This window comes from Vanellus vanellus (assembly GCF_965231255.1).
Source record: "Vanellus vanellus genome assembly, chromosome: 13".
Taxonomy (NCBI): domain Eukaryota; kingdom Metazoa; phylum Chordata; class Aves; order Charadriiformes; family Charadriidae; genus Vanellus; species Vanellus vanellus.
In genome coordinates, this window is record NC_138918.1 from 10346099 (window position 1) to 10368122 (window position 22024).

Sequence of the window (22024 nt, forward strand, 5' to 3'; positions counted from 1 at the left end):
TGGTGGGGACAGTCCCCTCCGCTGAGCTGGGCTGGTGAGTAAGCACCAGGCTCCATCCCACATCCCCAGGCACAGGCTCTCTGGGGACATAGCATGGGAAGACAGGGTTGGCCTCCAGGTGCTGGAGACCATGGGGCTGCTTGGGAACCCTGGGAGCCTTTCCTGGGCATGGCTGGAGACTCCATCACTTGGGCTCAACAAGGCCACCTCAAGCAGCACTTGGAGCTCAGGAACAATCCGTGACACCACTGTGATGCCATGGCCCATGGGTAGCCTCACAGCCAATGGACATCCCCACCTCCCTCTCTGATGGACCATGGTGCCCGTGGGGGCCAGGGTGGGGGCTGACATCCCTTACCTGCGGCCACGTTGCTGGGGATGCTGCTGGGCAGGCTGCTCTGCGCTCGCACCGACACCGCCAGAGAACTTTGCCTCCTGCAGTAAACACATTTGTCAATTATTAACTGCAATTAAGGGGTGAGAAATCCCTCTCTCATCTTCCTTGTTTGTTGTGCTCATCTCCCAGCTCCCACCCAGCCCAGCCCCACACTTGCTTCCCCACCCCAGGCCCCCTTGCTGGGTGCCATCCCCCAGGGTTCAGCCGCCCCAGCCCGTACCCATGGGACTCTGGCTCCCAGGAAGGATACAGAGCCTGAGGGGATGCAGCGGGATCCTGAACCACCCCAGGGGACCAGCATCCCCTGGGCTGAGGACACCGGGGTCTCACCAGGACAGGGGGTGGGCACCAACTCAGTGGTGTGGCTACCGGGGCGGGTGCCTGGGGCCCTCTGCAGCCCCCTGCCACCCGCTCCCCTCCCCAGAGGCTCGGTCCAGCCTCCCTGACCTACTTCAGACCTGCTGGGGACAAGGGCGGATTGTGCCACTCCACTCAGGCAGAAGAGGGCTGGGAGGCCGGGGGGAAACACAGACATCCCTGAGCCCATGGGAGCCCCATCTCTGCAGCCCTGTCCCCCTTTGCCGCTATTCCCCTGGGAACCTGCAGGGTTGGGGCACCCAGGCAGCTCTGGGGTCCCCCCGAACACCCAGCCTGCTCCAAGGTCCCCATCTCACCACATTCCTGGGTCAGGTACCCCCCAGAGAAGGGGCTACAGGGGCCAGCCTAGGACCCCCCACCCCAGCAAACCCCTCCAGGGGTGGTCCAGGATCCCCCAGGCTCCTGTGAAGGCTGCCCCGGGACACCCCCACAGACACTCCACGGGCTGCCCAGGGATACCCCTGGAGCCTCCCAGGGTTGACCCAGGATGAACCCCCTAAGCCTCCCGGGGCTGGTGCTGGACACCCCTTTGCACACTGCCGCTGGCTGTCCCGAGACCCCCACGACACCTCCCAAAAGCTGGCCTGGGACATCTTCCCCAGCACACCCCCTGGCCAGCATTTTGTTGCGCTGCCACTCCAAGCATTACGACCGGAGCGCCCCACCGCGCTGTTTCAGTGGCGCCGCTCTTGGGCGCAGTACGGCGGGAAGGGGGGGGCGGGCGCGTCCATCAGCGTAGCGCGGGGGGGGGGGGGACGCGGTGCGGCGGGGCCGCTTCCATCGGGGCGGCGAGCGCAGGGGCGCCATGAGGCGGGGCTGAGGCCGGGCCGAGGCCGGAGCGGGAGCGGTACCGGGACGGACACCGAGCCCGGCGGGCCCGGCCGCCGCGCCATGCGAGCGGGCTGAGCGGCGGGCAGGGCCGGGGCAGGCACCGAGCGGCCCGCTGAGCGCCGGGGGCGCGCCTCCGGTAGGTACGGGGCGTAGCGGCGGCGGGCCCGGGCTGTGCGGGGCAGGGCCAGCGCACCGGGAAAAGGTGGCGAGCAGGGCCCGGGGCTTCGGGAGGGGCAGGCCCCGGTGTGCCAGGGGAAGGAGGTAGGTAGAGTCGGTGCAGGGGGGGCGGGAAGGGCGGCCCCGGTGCACCGGGGAGGGCGGCAGGCAGGGCCCGGTGCGAGAGGAGCGGATGCAGGGGCCAGCGAATCCCGGTGCGACGGGCGAAGGAGCGAGCGGGGCCCGGTGCGCGGCTGGGGGAGGCCGGGCCAGGCCCCGGTGCACGGTAGCTTGAAGGGGGCGGGGGCCCGGGCCCGGCGCACAGGGGCCGAGCGCAAGGCCCAGTGCACGGCGGGAGGGTTGTGCGCAAAGGGCGGCAGGGCCCGGTGCACCGGCAGCCGCACGCCGGCGGGAGGAGCCCCCGGTTCTCGGGGATGGGGGGGGGGGGGGGGGCGTAGGGGCTGCTCGGGGCACCGGGGAGGGGGGCGCAGCCGGAGCCCTGCCGCCCCTCGGGGCCTTGCCGGTGGAGCGGGGGCTGCCCCGGCTTTAGGCCCTTCTCGGGGGGGCTCCCGCGTCCCCAGTGGCTGCTGCCAGGCTGGTTCTGTGTCGCTGGACACCCCGGGGATGCTCCGTCCGTCGCTGCCGGAGCCCTGGGGCACTGCTGCCCGACCCGGGGGCGCTGTGTAGGGCCCATCTCGGGGCGTGTGAGAGGGGACGGGGAGGGGAAGTGGCGAAACTCTTGAGAAAGTTGGAAATGGGGAAGAGGTGGAAAACAAATAACCCCTGAACGGCGGGGCGGTGGCAGCCGGGGCCGTGGGCCAGGCCGTGCCACCGACCCTGCGAGGTATGTGCTGGCAGCACGGGCTGCCAGCGGGGCCGGTGGCAGCCCTGTCCTGCAGAGGACGTGTGGGACCGGGGTGCGGGCAGCCGGGGTGTGCTCCGGGGCTTGCTTGCTTCCCCAAGCAGGAGTTGAGCCCCGAGGGCTGGCAGGTGCTGTCCCTCCGTGTTGGGACAGTCCCTCTTCCCACCCGTACAGCTTGGTTTTGCGCTGGCATTTCAGCCACAAGCTCTGCACCGGCCCCATGTTCCCATGTTCCAGCACAGCCTGCAGCTCCAGAGCTTGTCCCTGTGCTCGCCTCCTCGCTGTTCTGTGTCACTGCCTCGCTCGGTCCCTCTGCCACCTGCGCCTGTTTTGGCTTTGCTGCTGGCTCTGACTCCCCAGAACCTCATGTTCCCCTGTGCCCTGGGGAGATGCGTTGGGCAGAGCTCAGGGGGACAGGTTTGTCCCCAAGGCCGGGAGCCCAGGGAGGAGGAGCAGACGCCGGCCTCGCTGGCTGTCGGAGGGGAGCAGGCTGCGTCTGATGTCACTGCGGTGCATGGTGGGTAATTATGCACGTTGCAATGAAAATAATAAGGCCGGCTCCATAGCAGTGTCTAAAAATACTGCTAATGCGGAGTGCCTGCCGGGTGCCTTTGTTTGTCACCTTTGGGTGTTTGCTTTGAGGCTGGCTGGGTGGCGGGAGCCACGCTCTGCGGCACTGTGCCCTTCGGGTGGTGGGCTTGGTTTCGCAGGTGAATTGCGGCCCCTCCGCTTGGGCAGCAGTGCCAGTGGAGTTGGGGCAGATGTTGGTGTGGGAGTTGAGGCAGGAGCCTCCTGGGTGCATTTGGGATGCTCTGCTGTCATAACCCCCTGCTTGCAGCCATGCAGGGAGTCGTGGTGGCTTTGTCCCTCCCAGCCTTGCTTGGAGCTGGGCTCTCTGACATGTGGCTATTCCTGTGTCCCAGTGGCCTGTCCTGATGTCCCTTGGCAGGTACCAGCATGCTGGCCTGCCCGTGGGCAGGTTGGTGGAGATCAGGATTTGGGCCCAGACAGTGCAGTCTGTCCGTCGCCGGTGTGTGCTTGCTGGGGCTGCCGAGATTTCTCCCTGGGGCTCTGCCTCCACAGTGTGTCCTAGCACTGGCAGGATGGGGACCGTGACATTTCACTGCTTTCTGGCTGAGCAAAGGCAGGAGAGAGGGATGTGTGTCTGGAGCAGAGGGAAATGGTGTGGTGGGTGCTGGGTGGCATGTGGGTGCTGGCCTGGGGCAAGAGTTGCTGGGGGTGCTGATCTCTACTCCATGGGCCAACAGATGCCCTGTCCGTCCACTGTCTGTGCAGCTCTCACTGCTGCTGTGGTCCCTCCATCTGGTAGCTCCCTGCTGCAGTGGAGGGAGAGGCTTGCAGGGGTAGCAAGAGCCATCTGGAGCCCCGGCTGCTCTAGCCACTGGCCTGGCACGCTGCAGGGGGGAAGGTGGTGTGTGGCAGAGCAACAGCAGAGGGTCGGGAAGAGCAGGAGTCTATGCGCTTGGATTTCCTCAATGAGTCTCTTCTCCTTTTTGTGTGGGGAGGTCAGAGCGGTGGTGGCTGCTCTTGGTTCCCATTTGATGCTTGCAGAGCGCTCTGGCTCCTGCCGTTGGCCACAAGAGCTGAGCCTCATCCCTCTTTACCTTGGAGCAAGTGGAGAGGCGTCATCCCGCCTGTCAGCTGGGCTGCCTTGCCTTTAGGATTGTGGGTGTGTTTTTGGGGCCCCGTGCTGGGCCCTCCCCTCGCTGGAGGGGGAGCATCGTCGCTGCCTCTGCTCTTGCCAGGTGCTAAATCTGACCTCTGAAGCCATGCATGGCAGTGATGTTCCCCTGAGCGGCAAAACACACCGCCCCTACCTACCGCGCTGTGTGGCTCCCCGTTGGTGAGCGAGGAACAAAGAACGGGGAGAGGAGACTTTTTGAATCCCCATTGATTTGCACTGTGGATGCTGCCCGCTGTGTGTTTGCGTCTGCCTGTCTGGGACCGGGGCTCTGCGAGGGGAATTGATCAAGCTGTAAAACACAGAGCCAGCTAATGAAATAGGGACTATAGATTTTTATTTTAAATGGAAGAGAGTTTAGGGGAGATTTAATTATCCCTGTTTTATGGACCTGTTAGAGGAATGAAATAACAGCCAGCAGGTAGGGCCCGGGCTTTGGCTTGCAGCACTTCTTTCAGGTGTGTGCAGAGCCGGCAAAGTCCTACCAGCCCAGGGCAGCAGCGGTGAGTGAAGCGAAGTCGCTTGGAGCACAGCAGGACAGGGTGAAGTCCTGCTTGTCCTGCCAGGTGTCCCTGCTTCACTGGTGGGAGTATCCGCACTCAAATAGCGGAGGCGCTGGCCCTGGGGAGGTGAGCTTTCAGCCCAAACTGGGGCTGGTGGAAGAGGAGCTCTCCTTGTCCCTGGGGCTTGGTGTGGGCCTGTCCTCGCATTGGTGGGCATTGGAGAATTTGGAAGCCCTGTGCTTGCTGGGCTGTCTCACCCAGGTGTTGTTTCCCCAGGGCTGTGGGCACCGAGCTCTTGCTAAAGCCTGTGTACCTGCACAGAGCGTGTGGGGTTTGTAAATGAGAGCTGCAGAGCGCTGGGATTTGCTGGGCTTAGCTGTGTGTCGGACACAAGCTGTAACGCTGTCACTACAGCCACTCCTACTGTGTGCATCCACTTCACCGTCACGTGAGGCCGGCTGCGGGGCATGGCTGAGGAGGTGGTGGCTGGGCAGCCGGCGGCGAGCAGTGCGGCACTGTTTTTTGGTAGAAAAGCGTGGAGCTTTTGAATGCTTTTGCGTTTTTGTCTCTGAATTAAGGAGCTGGTGCATGGCATTTTCTCACCATCCCTTGGCTTCCTGCTCGGGGCAAGCTGGAGAAATGTGGTTTGTCACCTGCCCTGCATAGGTGAATGGTTGGCCAAGGGATTTGTGTACCTACGAGGCAGGCACAGCACATAGCATGCCAGTTTGATGTGTCAGAGACTGCTAAAACGTCTGAGGAAGCTGCTGGTGCTGGGATCCCCTCCCAAAGGCCCTGTGACACTGGCCTAGCAGGAACTCGGGAGAGCTAGGCCATAAGCCCTGCGGTCACCAAGCTGCATGAGGATGTTGCATGGCTCCCCAGGACAGGTCAGTTCTGGTGAGGAGCAGCATGGATTTGTGCTGTTAGCTCGCGAGGGTGCTGGGAGAAGCCAGCCTGCCAACTCTCGGGGCAGCAGAGCCACCCCAGGGTGCTTATCCTTTCCTTTGCCCTTGCGCCTGCAAGTCATCAGCCTTTCAGAGCAGGAGCCATGTCCTGGAGGGCACGAGCAGCCCATGGGGGCCTGTGTCCAGTGTGGGGTATCTGAGTTTTCTGGAGCGGGGTGGTTTGGGAGGGCTCCCCGCTTTGCTGCCTGCATGGCAGAGGGCTAAGCGAGCAGTGTCCCCAGCAAGCAGCGCTCGTGACAGGCCTTGGGAATATTATTTTCCAGCTGCAGCCTGGTCCCTGGAGACCTGGCCTTGCTGGCTGCAGAGCTATAGCTGTGGGCTTTCCTCAGCTACCCTAGAAAGCAGGACAAGGGATTTCAGCTTGACCGTGCAGAGTGGAGGACTGGCCTGTGATGCTGTATGCTAGGAGCTGCTTCCTCTCGGGTGAGCCTGCGTGGTGGTGACCCAGGGCTCCAGCACCCCTCACTGTCACCCCCAGGAAGGGAGGGCCCATGCTCTGGTCCTTCTTCCCCCCAGCCTAGCAGCACTGAGCCACGGTCCCCTCGGCAGGTTGTCTTTTCCCTGCTGTGCTGGTGGGGATCCCTGGCTGTGTTTGCATTTTGAGCTGAGTGTCTGAGTTGCTTTTCTCTCCGTGCCTGCGCTTTGGGAAAGTGGTGAACAATAAAAATCTGCCAGCGAGAGCTGTAGCAGAGGTCAGCCAGCTCCTGTGCCCCAGGCTGCTCTGTTGTCACTGCACAGTCGTGCTTTGTGCACAGGGACTGTCAGCTTGAAAGTCATGTTTTTGCTCTTAAAACCATCCCTAGCCACTGGTGTGGGGTTCTCTGCGAGTAGTGTACTGGGGAGGTATTTCAGCAAAGCCTCCTTCGCACTTAAGGCAGTGGTCCCCGCCTGTTTCGGTGCATCTTTGTAGGCAGCCTCTTGGCAAATACTGAATCAAGGACAAAAGAGGGTAAATGGTTGTTGAAAATCATGAATTTCTCTGAGCTCCTTTCTGAAAATGATCGTTGCAGGTTGTCAGTGTCCCTGCAGGCTTCTTAAAATGCAAAACAAAACACCCAACCCAACTTCCTGACTGTCACTGGTGCTTTCAAGAGACGCTTTGTTTTGCTGAGCAGTAACGAAATTGCTCTTTGCCGTCCACCAGCTTCTGGCTCTGCCTCTATCCTTTTGCTGGAGCCACGACACCAGACACTGCCGCTCTGCCTCCTGCGCACCGGCGGCAGAAGGGCAGCAGGGAGGGAGGTGGAGGGGTCCAGCCTGAGCCCAGCCGGCTGAGCAGTAGGGAAGGTGTCTGGAGCCCAGCCGCTTGCTTGGCAGACGCTATTAACACTGTCCACAGCATGTAGAGAGTGGTCTGGACTTGGAAGGATGCTTGTGGAGAGGTGGCAGGTGAGCTGGGGACTCCCAGGGATACTGTGTGGGGATGGGGAGTGGGGCTGGAATCCCTACTCCCCGGGCTGGCTCTGCCCAAGGAGAGATTGGATCTGTTTTAGGAAAGAGCTGTCTGAAAAGAGAACTAAAACATGAAGGGCAGAGGAGTATGGAGTCCTGAACCACGGTGTCTTGTGGTAGGAAGGAAGGGGAGGACTGGGGAGGCTGCCCAGACAGCAGATTGGGGACGGACGTGGTGGTGTTTGTTCTTCTCTCCCCACCCACGTGCAACTGAGCTGCGGAACCAGCTGCTGCAGGATTCCAGGACAGAGAGAGGTGAGTGTGGTTCAAAGTGCTTCTGTCCAGGTGAGAAGAGTCCACCTAGGAGAGTGGAGGACATGATCCATTGATTGCTGGATGCTGCTGAGCTACAGATGTACCTGAGCTGGACCCAGCTGCTGCACCAGCAGCCTTCTGGTCATGCTATTCAGGGCATGCCAGTCTTTCTAGGGCAAATGAAGGAAGGTGAAGATATCTCTGCAGATTATTTACCCTGTCCTGAGGAAATGAAGGCTTGTGCAAGCTTACTGTTTATTTGTGAGTCTTCTCTTCTCTGAACTTGCTGGATGATGTCGGTTGTGGTAGGTGTCAGGTGTGGTAGCTGCCTCAAAGGTCTTGGCTTGCTACAGGCTCTGGCTCGTGGGGAGGAAGATTCTGCTAGTTCTCCCTCTGCAGTGCAGCTCTGCCTTGCTATTAGACATCAGAGAATCCACGTGGGAGAGATCGACAGGAAACCGGGCGTTATCAGTTCCGCTGCCTGTGCAGCTACTCGCTCCTCATGTCAGCATCCTCCACGTGTGTGTGGCTGGAGGCGTTTGACGGGAGTGCTGTCAGTCTGGGGGTGTGAGTGGGTGGTGTGTGATCGTGGCAGAGGCGTCCTGCCTCCACTGCCAGCGAACTCAGCTCCACCGGGGTGTGCGGAGCAGGGAGGGAGCTCCTCACCCCCCCCCCCCGTCTCCTCAGCAGAGAAGTGCTTCACCCTCCAGTAACTGCTGATGTTGGGGTGTCCCATGTCCCCTGGTGCTTGTGTCAGGCCTTGGGAAGGGTGGGGACACTCCTGCCACCCCTGCAGCCTGGGAGCTTCTGGGTGCTTGGTGCTGGTTTCTTCCCACTTGTTTTGCAGGCACTGGGGAGGGGAGAGAAGGATCTGGGGCCTCTTCCTTTCCCTGGACTTAGGGGAGAGTCTGGGGAGAGCATAGAGACAAGCTGTTGGTACACTGGGTATTGGGTAGAGGACGGGGCAGAGTGTACCTCCAGTGGGAGACATGCTCACACCACTGGAATCACCCCAGCTAATCCTGTGACAGACCTGACCTATATATGGGGCAAGGGAGGCGGCACGTCTGTGGCAGCAGATGGTGTCTTAAAGAGCCTGGGCTCGGGGAGGCTTTGGTTCTGCTGGCCCCTGGCTCTGGCTGCCCGTTGACTGTGGAGCAGACGGGTTCAGCCTGAGCAGTCCTTGCAGTTTTCTAAGGCTGCTGCTGCCTGGCACAGGGGGTCCTGCTCACCTGGGGTGTCACAGGTCTCTGTGGCTGGAGTGGGGACTGCTTGTCCTGGCCCAGGAGCACTGGCCAGTGCTGCTGTCCATGGCCAGCCTTGCTGTAGCATTGGAAGGGCATGGCTTGGCCTCCTCACAGGGCCCGTCCAGGTAGAGCTCCCAGACCTGGGACAGCGTGATGTTGGTGGCTGTGTGTGTGGCTGTACTCCTGAGATGGTGTAGGGCAGGCGTGGGCTGAGTTGCTTCCACGTGCTCTAATGCTGTGGCTGGACGCGTGGTGCCCTGTCCTCAGAGGAGCTGGCTGGGCAGGCTCGGCACAGCCATGCATGGCATTGCTGGACCCAGTTTTGCCACAGGAACTGACCAGCCTGGCTGGGCAGGGAGCGCAAGCAGTGCCTCACCAGCGAGCTGTGCTCCATTGATGGTTTCTCCCAACACCATCCTGGGGACATCAATAGCTGCTGGCCGCGGGGGAGGTGGTGACGCTGGATTGGGTTGGGAGGGAGTGTCTGCACAGATACTCACCATCTGTGGCCTCTGCCTGCTGCCGGTGCTCTGCCCAGGGCCAGACCATGTCCTGCCAGCCTTGTAAAGGTGCGATGCTGCCTCTGCCTGCAAATAGTGGCAAGGTCAAAGTGCAGAGTGCTGTTCTCCTCTTCCCTCTAGTCCCCAGCTCTTGAAGCAAAGAGGCTGTAGTGGAGACCTTGAGGGTGATCGTTCAGGTCTGGGCTGATGATTCAGTCCTTTGGCTGTTTCCTCCTGGGGTGCTTGTGTGAGCACATGGGTCTGACCCCATCGTAGGTCTGCCCCCTGCCCTGCTTTCCTGTCCTGTGTGTCCCCTACCATGGGGACAGAAGCAGTTGGCTGTGAAGCTTGCCCCAGGATGCTCCATGTCCCCAGGGGATCCCTGAGGCTGGTGTGGTTCCTCCTGTGTGCCTGTATTTAAGGTGAGAGGTGAGAGCTGGCAAACTGGCCTTCAGAGGGGCCTGGAGGGAGCTGGGCTCGGGGCTGCGATGGGGCAAAACTGAAATCCGACTGCTCATCACAATGATGAGTCTACTGAATTGCTAAATCATTGCCACCGATCTGAGGTTTTCTTTAAAAGGGGTGATGTTACAAATTAATTAGCTCCCTTTTGGTTGTTAGCACTTTAAAGCCCAGCTGTCAGGGGAGGGCTGGTTTATAGGCATTACATCAGGGCTGCTGGCTGGCTCGCTCACCTACCTGGGAATTTCTAAGAGTGTGTTGTAACCCAGGGAAGTTTAGCTTGGATGCAGTATCTGGCTTTCAGAGAAGCTGCTGCGATGCACTCTCCTGTGCACAGGGGTTTGACCGGCGCTGAACGGTGCTGCCAGGGGCACACGGGGAGCCGGCAGCACAGCCTCTCAGTGTTGGCGTTAGCCACCAGCCGGGCTACTTGCTGGCCTGACCTGCAGCAGATGCTCCGAGGAGTTCCTGCTCCTCATTTAAGCGAGGGGAGGGAGAGCAGGAGGCTTTTCTGGTGCCTGGAAATGTGAACTGGGTAGAGATGCCCTGGGAGAGCTGCCTGTGCCCAGCAGGCTGTTGGTGCGGGCAAGGGATGGATGCGCTGAGCAGGAGTGGAGCAGCTTTTCCATCCTCCTGTCCTGGTACAAGAGGCTGACTGGGAGCCCGGCTCCTGCCTTCACCTTCCCCCTTCGCCCGGGCTTTTCCGCCGCCCTGGCAGCCGGAGCACGGTGCGGGCTGCCCAGGAATGCCCGCACACACCACGGTGCTGCTGTCCCCCGCGGCCCACCGGGCTCACAGAGCTGCCAGCCCGGCCAGCTGGGGTCTGGCGGGCCGGGAACGGCGGGCAGAGCCGCAGGTAAGATGCCACCTCGGCCCGTCCCGGCGGGGTGAGGCGGCGCGGCCGGTACCGGGCCCCTTGAGTGGCGGCGGGGCGGAGGGTGCCTGGTGCTCCCGCCCGCGGCGGGGGGTGGGGGGGTGTCTCGGTCCGACCGGGCCGCCCCCAGGCCCCGGCCCCGGCGCTAGAGTCGTGTCCCCCCTCCCCCCCCCGTGGAGACCGTTGCTAGGACACCGCCCCCCCCCGGTGGTGGGGAGGGGGTGTCGGCGCTGCCCCGCGTGGCGGCCCGGCCCCGCGCCTCCAAGATGGCTGCGGAGCGTGACACGCCTGGTCACGTGGGGCGCGCGCGCGCCGCGCCGCGCCGCCCCCCCCCCTCCACTTCCCCCACTCGCCCCGGCCGGCCGCGCGCGCCCCCGGGGCCTCCGAGTGTTGTGACTCGCTCCGGTGCGTCCCGCCACCGCCGCCGGTTCTTAAAGGGGCAGGCACACTCTCCCCCCCGCGTCCACCCGGCCTGCCGCGGCGGAAAACAAAGAGGCACCGGAAACAGCGGCGGCGGGGAGGGGGCCGGCCCGGCGGGGGGCGGGAGGCGGGCGGGAGGGAGGGCCGGCGGCGGGCGGGCGGGCGGGGGGGCAGGCCCGGGCCCGGCGTCGGCGAACAAAGAGCGGCGGGAGGGGGTGGGGGCGCCGCAGCAGCACCGGAGCGGCGGCCCAGGCCATCGGTGCAGGTAAGTGCGGGCAAGGGGGGGGAGGGGGGGGAGGAGGCGGGAGCGGAGCGGGGGCCGCCCCCCGGACCCCCGGCGGCACCTGCCCCGGGCGGCGGCAGCGGGGCCCGGCGGCCGCCTTTGTTATTGCTTTTGTTTGGCGCCGAGCACATGGCCCCGGAGCGGCCGCTCTTAAAGCCACAGCTCCGCGCCCGGCACCGGCACCGGCGGGGCTCCGCTGCTGCGGCGGGGGGCGCGGGCTGCCGGCCGGGCGGTGCACCCGCGAGGGGCGGTTGCAAGATGGGGGTGCTCCGTCGGGGTGCTGCACCCATCGGGGTGCTCCGTCGTGTGCCACCGTCCCGGAGATCCCCGAGGCTGGGGTCGGGTTTGGGGTCGGCGGGGCGACCCTCCGAAGTGGACCGCCGGTGCGGTGGGGCCAGCGGTGACCCCCGCTCCCGGGAGAGTTGGCGGCATTCGCGTGGGGGCGGGGTGGGACCCCGGGGTGCCGGGACGGAGCCGGCGATGGGTGGCACCGGGGTGGCGGTACCCCCGGGGAGGGGACATCGGGGCGGGCGGCTCCCCCGGCTCTGCCCGAGCAGATGGCACCGGGCGTGAGTGCTGGCGCGCTGCTAACTTTGTTCTCGGCGGGGCCCGGGTGCCGCCTCGCCTCACCGAGGGGCGCGGGGTCCCCTTCGCTCCGGTGGCCTCCGCGGTATCACGGTGACCCTGCCCGGGGTGGCCGCTGGCTCCCAGCCGTGGGTGTCTCGGGGGGGGTGTTGATTGTGGCGGGGGGGGGCGTGCCAGCCCTGTGCCCCTCAGCCACCGCCGTCTGGCGAGTCGGGGACGTCCCGCCTGCGGGAGACCTGTCCGCAGGGTGCCAGCAGCCCGGGCAGGCCCCCTGCTCCAGGGGTCCCACCAACAGGAGAGCCCCTTGCGTGGCTTTAGTGTCCCCGTCCCCAAGCCCATCGCTGGGGTATCTGGTCTGGACGGTGCCTGTCGGGTCACGCAAGGGCCTTCGCAGCACGTGTGTGCTGGGAGTGAACGGGAGGCAGTGACACATCGGGGAGGCTCCTGGGCCACCGCTGCACCCCAGCCCGCTGGTGGGGCACCCGGGCAGAGGCTCGGGGGAAGGATAAAACACCCTGGGGACAAACCCCCATCGTTTTCTGGTGGCAGCTGCAGACAGGCTCCTGTGGGGCTCAGCCTGTGGCTTTGTGTTTTTTGGGTTTTTTTTTCCCTTTTCTTCCCAAAACAGAGAGAGAAATTTGCTTTCAGCTTCCAAAATGGTATGTTAGGTGGGGGTGAGTTTAAAAAGAGACCTGTGTGTGGCACAGGGCTTGCCCCGGTGACTTCCTGCCATGGTTGGTGATGCCTGTCACCCAGGTGTGACATTGCAGCTTCTCCCTCCTGGGGTGAGATCCCCCCCCCCCCCCAGGCTCTTCCTGGGGCTGAGCAGTGCTCCCTGGACTTAGGGTGCCCTTCCTGGCGCTAGTGTGCTTCTGCCATGGGCACTGAGGAAGAGGAGGAGGTAGGGCTGGAGAAGGAGCTGCTTTGGGAGACACATGCCACCAGCCTGCAGGCGAGCTGGATTTAGGGGCATGTGGGGTGCAGTGCCAAGGCTATGGCTGCTCCCACTTGCTGGCCGTGGCTGTGGAGGGTGAGGGTGGGAGGGTGCCCGGAGGGGTTGGACACACATGGAGCCAAGGGAAAGTACTTTTGGGGCCAGGGGAGCCAGAGCCTGGGGGAGTGTAGCCCCGTGTGCAGATGTCTCCTCTGTGCAGTGCCAAACTCTGCTGGGGCTGGGGGGGTGGGGGTTGAACTGTGTGGTGGGAGGGGGGCTCTGGCATGGGGACACCAGCCAGGCTAGGTGTGGGAGGGGAGATGGGGCAGGGCGCAGGGCTGTGTTCCCACTGACCCCCTGCCTGTGGGGGCAGATGGGGGAGCAGAGCTGTCTGCCTGGCTTCAGCCACAGCTAATGCCTGTCCTCCCTCTCCAAGGGGTCATGCGGTTGTGCCCCATATGCAGCTGGGAGTTGATGTGCACAGAGTGAGCGGGAGCAGGGCCATGAGCCCTGCTGTCCCCTGCCAGCCCCCCACGCCTGTCACTGGGGCAGCAGCGTCAGTCCAGAGTAGAATGTGCAGGAGCCCAGCAAGAGAGAGCAGCCCCTAGAGCAGCACTGGAACCCGTCTTGGCCAAGGACACGCTGGAAACCCCCACACACCACGGCTCCCCAGCCAGCAGCCTGGGACACTGCAGCAGCCACAGGGCCCTTTGCTGCCACTTGCTTTTCTCTGTGCCAAAAACAAGTGCTTCTCTCTCATTTGGTGTCTGTGTCTTGCATGGCGGGGGGGTGGGGGGTGGGTGGCTCTGGCCATGCAGTGGAGGGACAGTAACTGGGAGGGGGATGGGCTCTTCCTAGTGCCCTTATGCCCCAGGAGATGAGGTGGGTGCAGGTCTAGATCCTGGAGCAGCAAGAGCTCCGATTGTCAGCATTGCCATCCCTGCAGGGAGGGAGCAGCAGGCTGAGCCATGCGGGGACAGTGGTGCTGGGGTGGCTCAGAGTCACTTGTACAGTGTGGGTGTCAGGGCTGGGCATGAGAAAGGTGGCCTGGCTCCCAGTGTGGAGGGGATGCAGGTAGGAGCCAGGTGGGCTGCAGCCCCCCCTGCGCCCAGCACATCTGTGGGCGCAGCAGCTGCCCTGGTCTTGTTCCATGCCTTGCTCCATGCCTCTCCTCCCTTCCACCTCCCAAAGCAGGCAGCGGGGGAGTGGGCTGGGGTGCTACTGCCCAGGCCTGGGGTGAGGGAGATTTTGGGGCTCGCAGCCCCAGGGCTTGGGGTGCCGTGACCCGCTGTCCTTCTCACAGGATCCAAGGTGCTGGTGTCTTGCCCTGCCTGGAGCCTGAGATCCTGCGTGCCCATCCGCCTCCCGACGTCACCAATGCGACCATGGGAACTGGCAGTGAATAGGCGGCCACCCTCTGCCCCTTTTAACCAGCGCCGTTTCTCAGGGGGACCCTGCAGCAGCCCCGACCACCTCCGGCGAAGGTACGGGGCACAGGGCGGTGTGGAGCCCTGTCACCCATGGTGTGTGGGGATGCAGGGTCAGTTCTGTTGTTCTGCTGGGTCAAGCCACAGGCTCCTGGGGGTCTTGCGGGGAGATCATGATGGGGAAGCACATCAACCTGGCCTCAGCCGATGGGTCTGCACAGAGCAGGGGTCCCTTTTGTGCTGAGGACATGGTGGGGGGGCACATACAGGGTGAGCAGAGGAGCTGTTTCTGGACGGAGGCAGACAAGGAGCCTGGCCTGGCATGGTGCCCTGAGCATCTTGCCCTGGGAGCCAGGCTGGCACTGACCCACCTGCGGCCACCCTGCTTGGGGCTGTGCTGCCCCTGGCCTGGGGGTCACTCCTGCTCTGTTTCTCTCCTGCGTTGGCCCCGCAGCCCCCCTGCCAGGCGTCAGTGGGGACGACGCGAACGACCTCTGGCAACCTTGCTGGGCCAGGATGAGCCCCAGCTGCACCCTGCCTTCCCCCAGCAGCCGCACATCTCTGTAGATGAGCCCCGTGCCTACGCTCTCCCCAGCACGCCACCACGAATGCTTCACCCGGCCGCTCACCCACCCCACCAGAACCCATTCATGGTGGATCTGCATGACCAGGTAGGTGCTGCAGCCCCCAGTCCCAGTCCTAAGGGTGACCCTGTGGTGGCCCCAGGCTGCTGTGTGGGGCAATGGTCCCAAGACATGTCCCTGCGCCCCTCTGATCAGTCCCTTGCTGCAGGGAGCACCCAGCCCTGAGGCTGCTACTGCTCTTGTCCTCCGAGCACTTAAACTCTGGGGTCCCCCTGCCAGCTTGGGTGTGCCAGGGTGGTCCCTGCTCCCAGGAGCTGGGGACAGTCCCCTTATAGGGTTGTTCATGTCACAACTGTCACCGTCACCCATGGTGGTGGTGCTGGGTTAGAGGCTGTGCCAGCCTGTCCACTGGGAGCAAAGACTGGTCCAAAACCCCACTCAAGCCCAGCCTGCACTCAGCACCCTTCCTCTGGCCACACCACTGGGACAGAGGTGCTGTGTGTTTGTGTCCCAGCACCAGGTGCTCAGCACCCTGCTACCACCCTGCCAGGACAGGGACAGCTTGGCCGGTGCTGTACCCTGACTGTGCCATTGGTGCCTCGTCCTCAGGTGCACCAGGGACCTGTCCCTCTCTCCTACACGGTTACCACCGTCACGACGCAAGGCTTCCCCATCCACGCCGGCCAGCACATCCCTGGGTGCAGCACCCAGCAGCTCCCAGCATGCTCAGTGATGTTCAGTGGACAGCACTACCCGCTCTGCTGCCTCCCGCCCCCGGTGAGTCATGGCGGGGGACACCCACAGTCTGGGGACAGCCTGAGCCATGGGTGCTCGGAGGTCACGTGGGTACCCGGGCCCATCAGAGTGCAAGTTTCTGGAGCCATGGGGTCTGTTGGGAGTCCCTGTGGAGGAGGCAGGGGTGCAGCTGTGCCCACGGTGGGTGTCTGACCCCTGTTTTTCTCTCTCTCCCCTACAGCTGATCCAGGCATGCGCCATGCAACAGCTCCCCGTCTCCTACCAGACGTTTCCCCCCATCATCTCCAGCGACCATTACATCCTACACCCTCCCCCGCCACCAGTGGCCCCCCACCAGCCACCGCACATGGCCCCCCTGGGGCAGTTTGTACCTCTCCAAGCCCAGCACCCGCGCATGGTGAGTTGGGGTGGGGGTGCGGGCTGGGGACACAACGCACCCTGTGGCCCAACGAAGACCATCTTGGGGTCTTGTCCTTCTGCAGCCCCCATGGGTCTGAGCTGGGGGTGATGGGTGGGATGCCGAGGGTGCCTCTGTCCTGCACGTGTCAGGGGGGTGTAATCTATGACGCCCTTCGCAGCCTAACTGTTTTCCCCCACAGCCTCTGCAGAGGATAGACAATGACGTGGACCTCCGAGGGGAGCAGCACCCCATTGCAGGCTTCACATACCCTCCGTCCCACCACACTCCCACGCTGTCCCCCTCTGTGCCACTGCATTACCTCCCCCACGACCCGCTGCACCAAGAACTGCCATTTGGCGTGGTGAGTCCCCATCTTGTGGAGGGGTGGGGGGATGCCATGGGGCTGGCACGGCTCTGAGCACCCCGTCTTTCCCTGCAGCCATACCCCCACATGATGCCCCGGCGGCTGAACACCCAGCGGTACCGGCTGCAGCAGGCGCTGCCCCCACCGCCGCCCCCTCCGCCGCCCCCCCCGTACTACCCGAGCTTCCTGCCCTATTTCCTGTGAGTACTGGGTCAAGAGCGATATGGTGGGACGCCTGGGGCAGGGGTGGCACTGTGGATGGGGGGCACAGCGGCGGGGCATTGGCACTCTCCCCCCCTGGGGATGCCACGGCAAGGGTTGGGGTTTGCGGCCCCATGCTGACCGCCCTGTCCTTCCCCCTCAGCTCTATGCTTCCTGTGTCGCCGACGGCCGTGGGGCCCACGATCAGCCTAGACCTGGATGTGGATGATGTGGAGATGGAGAATTATGAGGTGTGTCAGCTCTGCTTCAGGGTGGTGGGATGGGGGAGCTGGGGAGAGGTTTGGGGATCACTCTGCCAGGGTGGGGGGAGCCTGGAGGGGTGCTGTGCCGGGGCATGAGCTGAGCTGAGCCAGCCTCTGCATCTCCCTCCAGGCGCTGCTGAACCTGGCCGAGCGGTTGGGGGAGGCCAAGCCACGGGGACTCACCAAAGCAGACATCGAGCACCTCCCATCCTACCGCTTCAACCCTGAAAGCCACCAGTCCGAGCAGACCCTGTGAGTGAGCCCGGGGTGAAGATGGGGGGCACAGGGGTGCCTGGTGGGGGGCTGGGGGCCATGGCTGCGTGGCAGGGCCATACTGACGGCTGCCTCCCCCAGGTGCGTCGTGTGCTTCAGCGACTTCGAGGCCCGGCAGCTTCTCCGCGTCCTGCCCTGCAACCACGAGTTCCACGCCAAGTGTGTCGACAAATGGTTAAAGGTACTGCCCGTGCCCGTTGGGGAGCAGGGGCACCTTTTTGGGGGGCACTGCCTTTCAGGTGGTATGGGTGCCATGCAACACAGGATGCACTGGGAGCAGGGGGCAAGCAAAGTGCCACGATGGATCAGGCACTCCTGGGATGTGGCACACTGCCAGGTGCTTCCAGCCCTTGGCGGTGGGGTGGAGGGGGTGTCCTGGGTGCAACTGGTGCTATGGGGTGCCCGCTCACTTGTCCCTGTCTCTCCTTGCCTGTAGGCGAACCGCACGTGCCCCATCTGCCGGGCGGACGCGTCGGAGGTGCAGCGGGAGGCGGACTGAGGCTGGCAGGCGCTGTGCCGCACAATTCGCTAGAGGACGAGGACGCCGGGCCAGGGGCGGGGGCCGCTGCCCGCTGCTAGGGCCTGACCCTGCGCTTACCCACCCTCCCCAAAGCCTCTCCTCGGATGTGGTGAGCATTGAGCAGTCCGGGCTCCCGGCCAGCCCTCCTCCTCCCCACCGGGGCACGGACTCAGCCGGACACCTGCCCGCTGCGCTCCCGGGGCCCCGAATCGTGTTGTGCTGGAGGCGGGAGGCGCGTGGCCATGCCCTCCGCGCTCCAAAGACGCTGTTGTTGCTCCATCACTTTCCAGGTCTTTATACTCCACTAGGGAATTAGTGTTTTTTCCCTTTGTCACTTTTTTTTTTTTTCATGATAGGGTGGGTTGTATTCCCCTGTTTCCTTTCCTTTTCTGTTGCGTTTTTGGTTCCATGGCCATTTGACCCAGTGGCGCGCAGGCAGCACCTCACCTCGGTGTTGCTCGCAGAGGACGCGGGGAGGAGAAAGGAGGGAGCGCTGTGGGTTTGATGTCGGCGGCGCCCCGAGCCGGCCCCGGGGGCAGCCGGAGGAGGTGGCCGGCAGAGCACGGCCAAGGTGGGACACCAGCAACCCCGTGGTGTGGTGGGGGCAGGAACGCCTCCATCCCTGCTCCTGCACGCAGTCCAGCGCGGCCCCTCTCCTGCCTCAGCTGCCCTGTGGAGCCCCAGAGGGTTATGGCTGCTTGGGGGTCTTTCCCCGGTGGGAGGACGGTGCTGGCGCGACCCCAGCCCCTCTCCCTGTTCATTCCCCCATGCCTGGCCGGCGCAGCTCCTGGGGCCGGGCCATGTGGCGTCCTGCGAGGCAGCCAGGCCTGAGGGGGAACCCCAGCCATGTCCCAGCGGCCATGGCCGTGCGGTGTGCCGCCCGGCTTCCGCTGGTTTTCTGTCCCACCGCCGTAAATCAGAGTAGCCCTGCGCCCCCGTCCTGCTGGCTGGACGGCATGGCGCGGTGCCCCTGGCCGGTGGGCAGTGGGGGAAGCCAGCTGGGCTGCAGCAGATGCCCCCCAGAGCAGGGGAGGAGGGGAGTTATCCATCACCTCGTGGTGTATTTTCAGTGCTACCCCTGGCCCTGCCCCAGCTGGCGCGGGGGGAGCTGTGAGCAGCCCCCCACCGCCATATCCCCCCCCGCCCGTGCCGGGCCAGGAAAGAAGCCGCTGCCACGCCGCCGCCCGGCTCCAGCAATCCCGCGTGGCCGTTGTTTTGCATGATTAATTAGCCAGGAGGGTGACGGGAGGCGGCGGCGGCGGTGAGAGGACCACTCTCCCCTCGCGGCGTGTGTTGCTGACGCCTGGGAGCCTCCGAGCGGACGCCAGCCCTATGTAAATGTTCACAAATATGCATGCATGTCTGACCAGCTTGGAACGTGGTCTTGGCTACGTCTAGCCGGCTGTGGGGTGAGGGGGGGTGGGGAGAGGGGGTTTTTGTGCTCAGCTGATACTGCCATGCACTGTACTGCACATGTCCGCAACGCCACAGCAGGACCGTGAGACTTTCAGGGCCGTCCCTGCGGGCTCTGCGCCCCTCCGAGCGGGAGGCGGCGGTGGGGGATTGGGGGCGCCCGCAGCGGTGGCGGCGTGTGCAAGGGGACGGGGTGGGAGGGGGGTGTGGAGGGGCCGCTCCCCGCGGGGCGGGGGGCAGGTGGCGGGGCTGGCCCCCCCCCGCAGCAGCCCTGGCCGCCATGCTGGGGCTGGGTGTGAGGTGAGGGGCCACACCTGGCAGGTGGGTGGGCGGGGCAGTGCTCCCCATGCTGCCACGCCATAGGTTGGGGTGGGGGTGGTGCCAATCACTGGGGTGCTGAGGTAGCCCCGTTCCTGATTGGCTATGCACCGCCTCTCCCAGCACACCAGTGGGCTGGCCCTGCTCTCCACCCAGCCAATCAGGCACAGGGGAGCAGCGAGTGGCGCGGCGCTATTGGCCGGCGCGCTCTTGCCGCCTTTTCCCAGCATCCCTGTGAAGCGTCGAGGCCGAGGGCCCCTGCCTGGTGCCACCCAGCCCCGCCATGGCGCTGGCACCGCTGGGCTCGGTGCCCCTTGGGCAGGACCCCGGCCCCCTCCCTGTCCCTTGCTCAGTGACAGATAACCAAAGGAGTCCCCATGCCACATGGTGGCCTCGCACCCCCGGAGACACCCCCCACCCCCCCACCCACCCCGTCCTCCCCTCCCGCCCTCACGGTGCCCAGGGAGCCAGGAAAGCCTTACGGTCCTTTGACGGCGACTCGAAAGCTCACAGCTCGTGTGCTGCAGAATTTATTCCAATGAGCAGCTAAAAGTATCATTTAAAAAAAAAAATAACAAAAAGAAAAAATTACAAAAAAAAAATACTAAAAAACAATTATTTAGGGTGTTTGTGATTGCTGACTGCGCTGTAGATACCACTGTTTACCAATGATTTCCTGTGGTGGGATAGTGGACTGTTTACTGTTCTATTATACCAGTCCCCGGGCCCTCCGGTGGGACCCCCGCGGCCCCCGCGGCTCCCCGGAAGGTGCTAGGACGTGTGTTCTGTGTTAGAAAGTTTTTATATATATATATATATATATAAATATATATATATAATTTTTTTTGCTCTGTTACTTGCACATTTTACAGTTACCTCATTTTTCCCATGTATGTATTTGAAAAAAGGCTAATATATAGAAAAAAAAGGTTCTTAAAGCTCTAAAAGTGTTTGGTTTTTTTTCCATTCCATTGGAATCATATTGGTTTTGTAGCATTTAACATAACTAGTATGTTGTATTATATATATGTGTATTATACTGATTGAAATTTTTAACAGATTTGTACTTTTTTTAAAATGAAAGTTGCTAGTTCTGCTTGACCAAGTAGTGCAATCATTATTTTTTTTAATGTTGTGGCTGATTTTGAGAGGGATATTCACTAATAAATGTATGACGTATACCAACACACTGTGCCCTGGCTCTTGTCTTGATGGGGGCTTGAGGGGGCTGGGGTGGCCGAGGCCGGGCTAGCACTCTGGTCAGGGATGGAGGTCCCCAGGCCATCACTGAGCGGGTGGAGGGAAGGTGTGGAGGCTGGAAGAGCCCCAGAGAGGGGCTCGGAGGAGACCAGGGGTCCTGTGCTCCAGAGGGGTCAGTGGCCCAGCGGCACCCTGGACCCCCTCACTCCCACCTTCTCAGCTTACATCAAGATGGGAGGTCCTCCTGGATGCCATCCTGGGACAGTGCATCTTTGTGGGTGGCTCCAGCAACACCAGAAGGACAGCTTGCACCTCTCCGACAGCCCAACAGAATCACAGAATGGTCAGGGTTGGAAGGGACCTCTGGAGGTCATCTAGTCCAACCCCCCTGCCAGAGCAGGGTCACCTACAGCAGGTTGCACAGGACAGCGTCCAGGCAGGTTTGGAATGCCTCCAGTGTGGGAGACTCCACAACCTCTCTGGCCAGCCTGTGCCAGTGCTCTGCCACCCTCAAAGTAAAGAAGTTCTTCCTCATGCTTAGATGGAACTTCCTATGCTCAAGTTTGTGCCCGTTACCTCTTGTTCTATCACTGGGCACCACTGAAAAAAGACTGTTCCCATCTACCTGGCACCCTCCCTTTAAGTATAAGCATTGATAAGATCCCCCCTCAGTCTTCTTTCTTCTAGACAAAAGACCCAAGAGCCTAAGCCTTTCCTCATAAGAAAGATGCACCAATCCCCTCATCTTCCTTGTAACCCTTTGCTGGACCCTCTCCAGCAGTTCCCCGTCCTTGAACCAGGGAGCCCAGAACTGGACACAGTACTCCAGATGTGGCCTCACCAGGGAAAAGCAGAGGGGGAGGATGACCTCCCTCAGCCTGCTGCCCACACTCTTCTTGATGCACTCCAGGATGCCATTGGCCTTCTTGGTCACAAGGGTACATTGCTGCCTCATGGTCATCCTGTTGTCTACCAGGACTCCCAGGTCCCTTTCCACAGAGCTGCTCTCCAGGAGGTCAGCCCCTAACCTGTACAGATGCATGGGGTTATTCCTCCCCAGATGCAGTACCCTACACTTGCCCTTGTTGAATTTCATTAGGTTTGTCTCTGCCCAACTCCCCAGCCTGTCCAGGTCACGCTGTATGGCAGCACAGCATTCCAGTGTGTCAGCCACCCCTCCCAGTTTTGTCATCAGCAAACTTGCTGATGGTGCACTCTATCCCTTCATCCAGGTCATTGCTGAATATATTGAACCCTCCAGCATGGCCATGCTCAGCCAGGGAAACCACGCTAGCCAGGCCAGTCCCAGAGGACCTCAGCAGTCCCAGTCTGGGTACTTCAAGCTGAACAGACCAGCCACATCCGCTCTACATGTGACAGAGGGCAGGAGCTCTGGCTGCCCAAGGCTAAGAGCAGGGTTGCTACTCCACAAACCACACTGCTGCAGAAGGCTCCATAGCCAGAAAGGGAACAGTTCTTCCTTTGGGAGGAAAGTG

At 62.7% G+C, this 22024-nt stretch overlaps 1 protein-coding gene across 1 annotated transcript; it reads left to right on the plus strand.

Annotated features, from left to right (window-relative positions):
* Positions 1-1702: 1702 nt before the first annotated feature.
* Positions 1703-20515, plus strand: RNF44 (ring finger protein 44). The gene is made up of 11 exons (XM_082490125.1): positions 1703-1742; positions 14113-14293; positions 14691-14907; positions 15430-15597; positions 15797-15973; positions 16176-16337; positions 16416-16540; positions 16705-16792; positions 16935-17056; positions 17159-17258; positions 17514-20515. Exons 2-11 carry the CDS (start codon positions 14187-14189, stop codon positions 17574-17576), a joined length of 1329 nt encoding a protein of 442 aa, XP_082346251.1. The 5' UTR covers positions 1703-1742; positions 14113-14186; the 3' UTR covers positions 17577-20515.
* The last annotated feature ends 1509 nt before the right edge of the window (positions 20516-22024 follow it).

Bases quoted from the DNA above. Each gene is read 5' to 3' on its own strand.
- RNF44 (XM_082490125.1), top strand. From the start codon at position 14,187: ATGCGACCATGGGAACTGGCAGTGAATAGGCGGCCACCCTCTGCCCCT. The intron at 16,541-16,704 runs GTGAGTACTGGG...CTTCCCCCTCAG, and splicing joins AGCTTCCTGCCCTATTTCCT to CTCTATGCTTCCTGTGTCGC. The intron at 17,259-17,513 runs GTACTGCCCGTG...CCTTGCCTGTAG, and splicing joins GTGTCGACAAATGGTTAAAG to GCGAACCGCACGTGCCCCAT.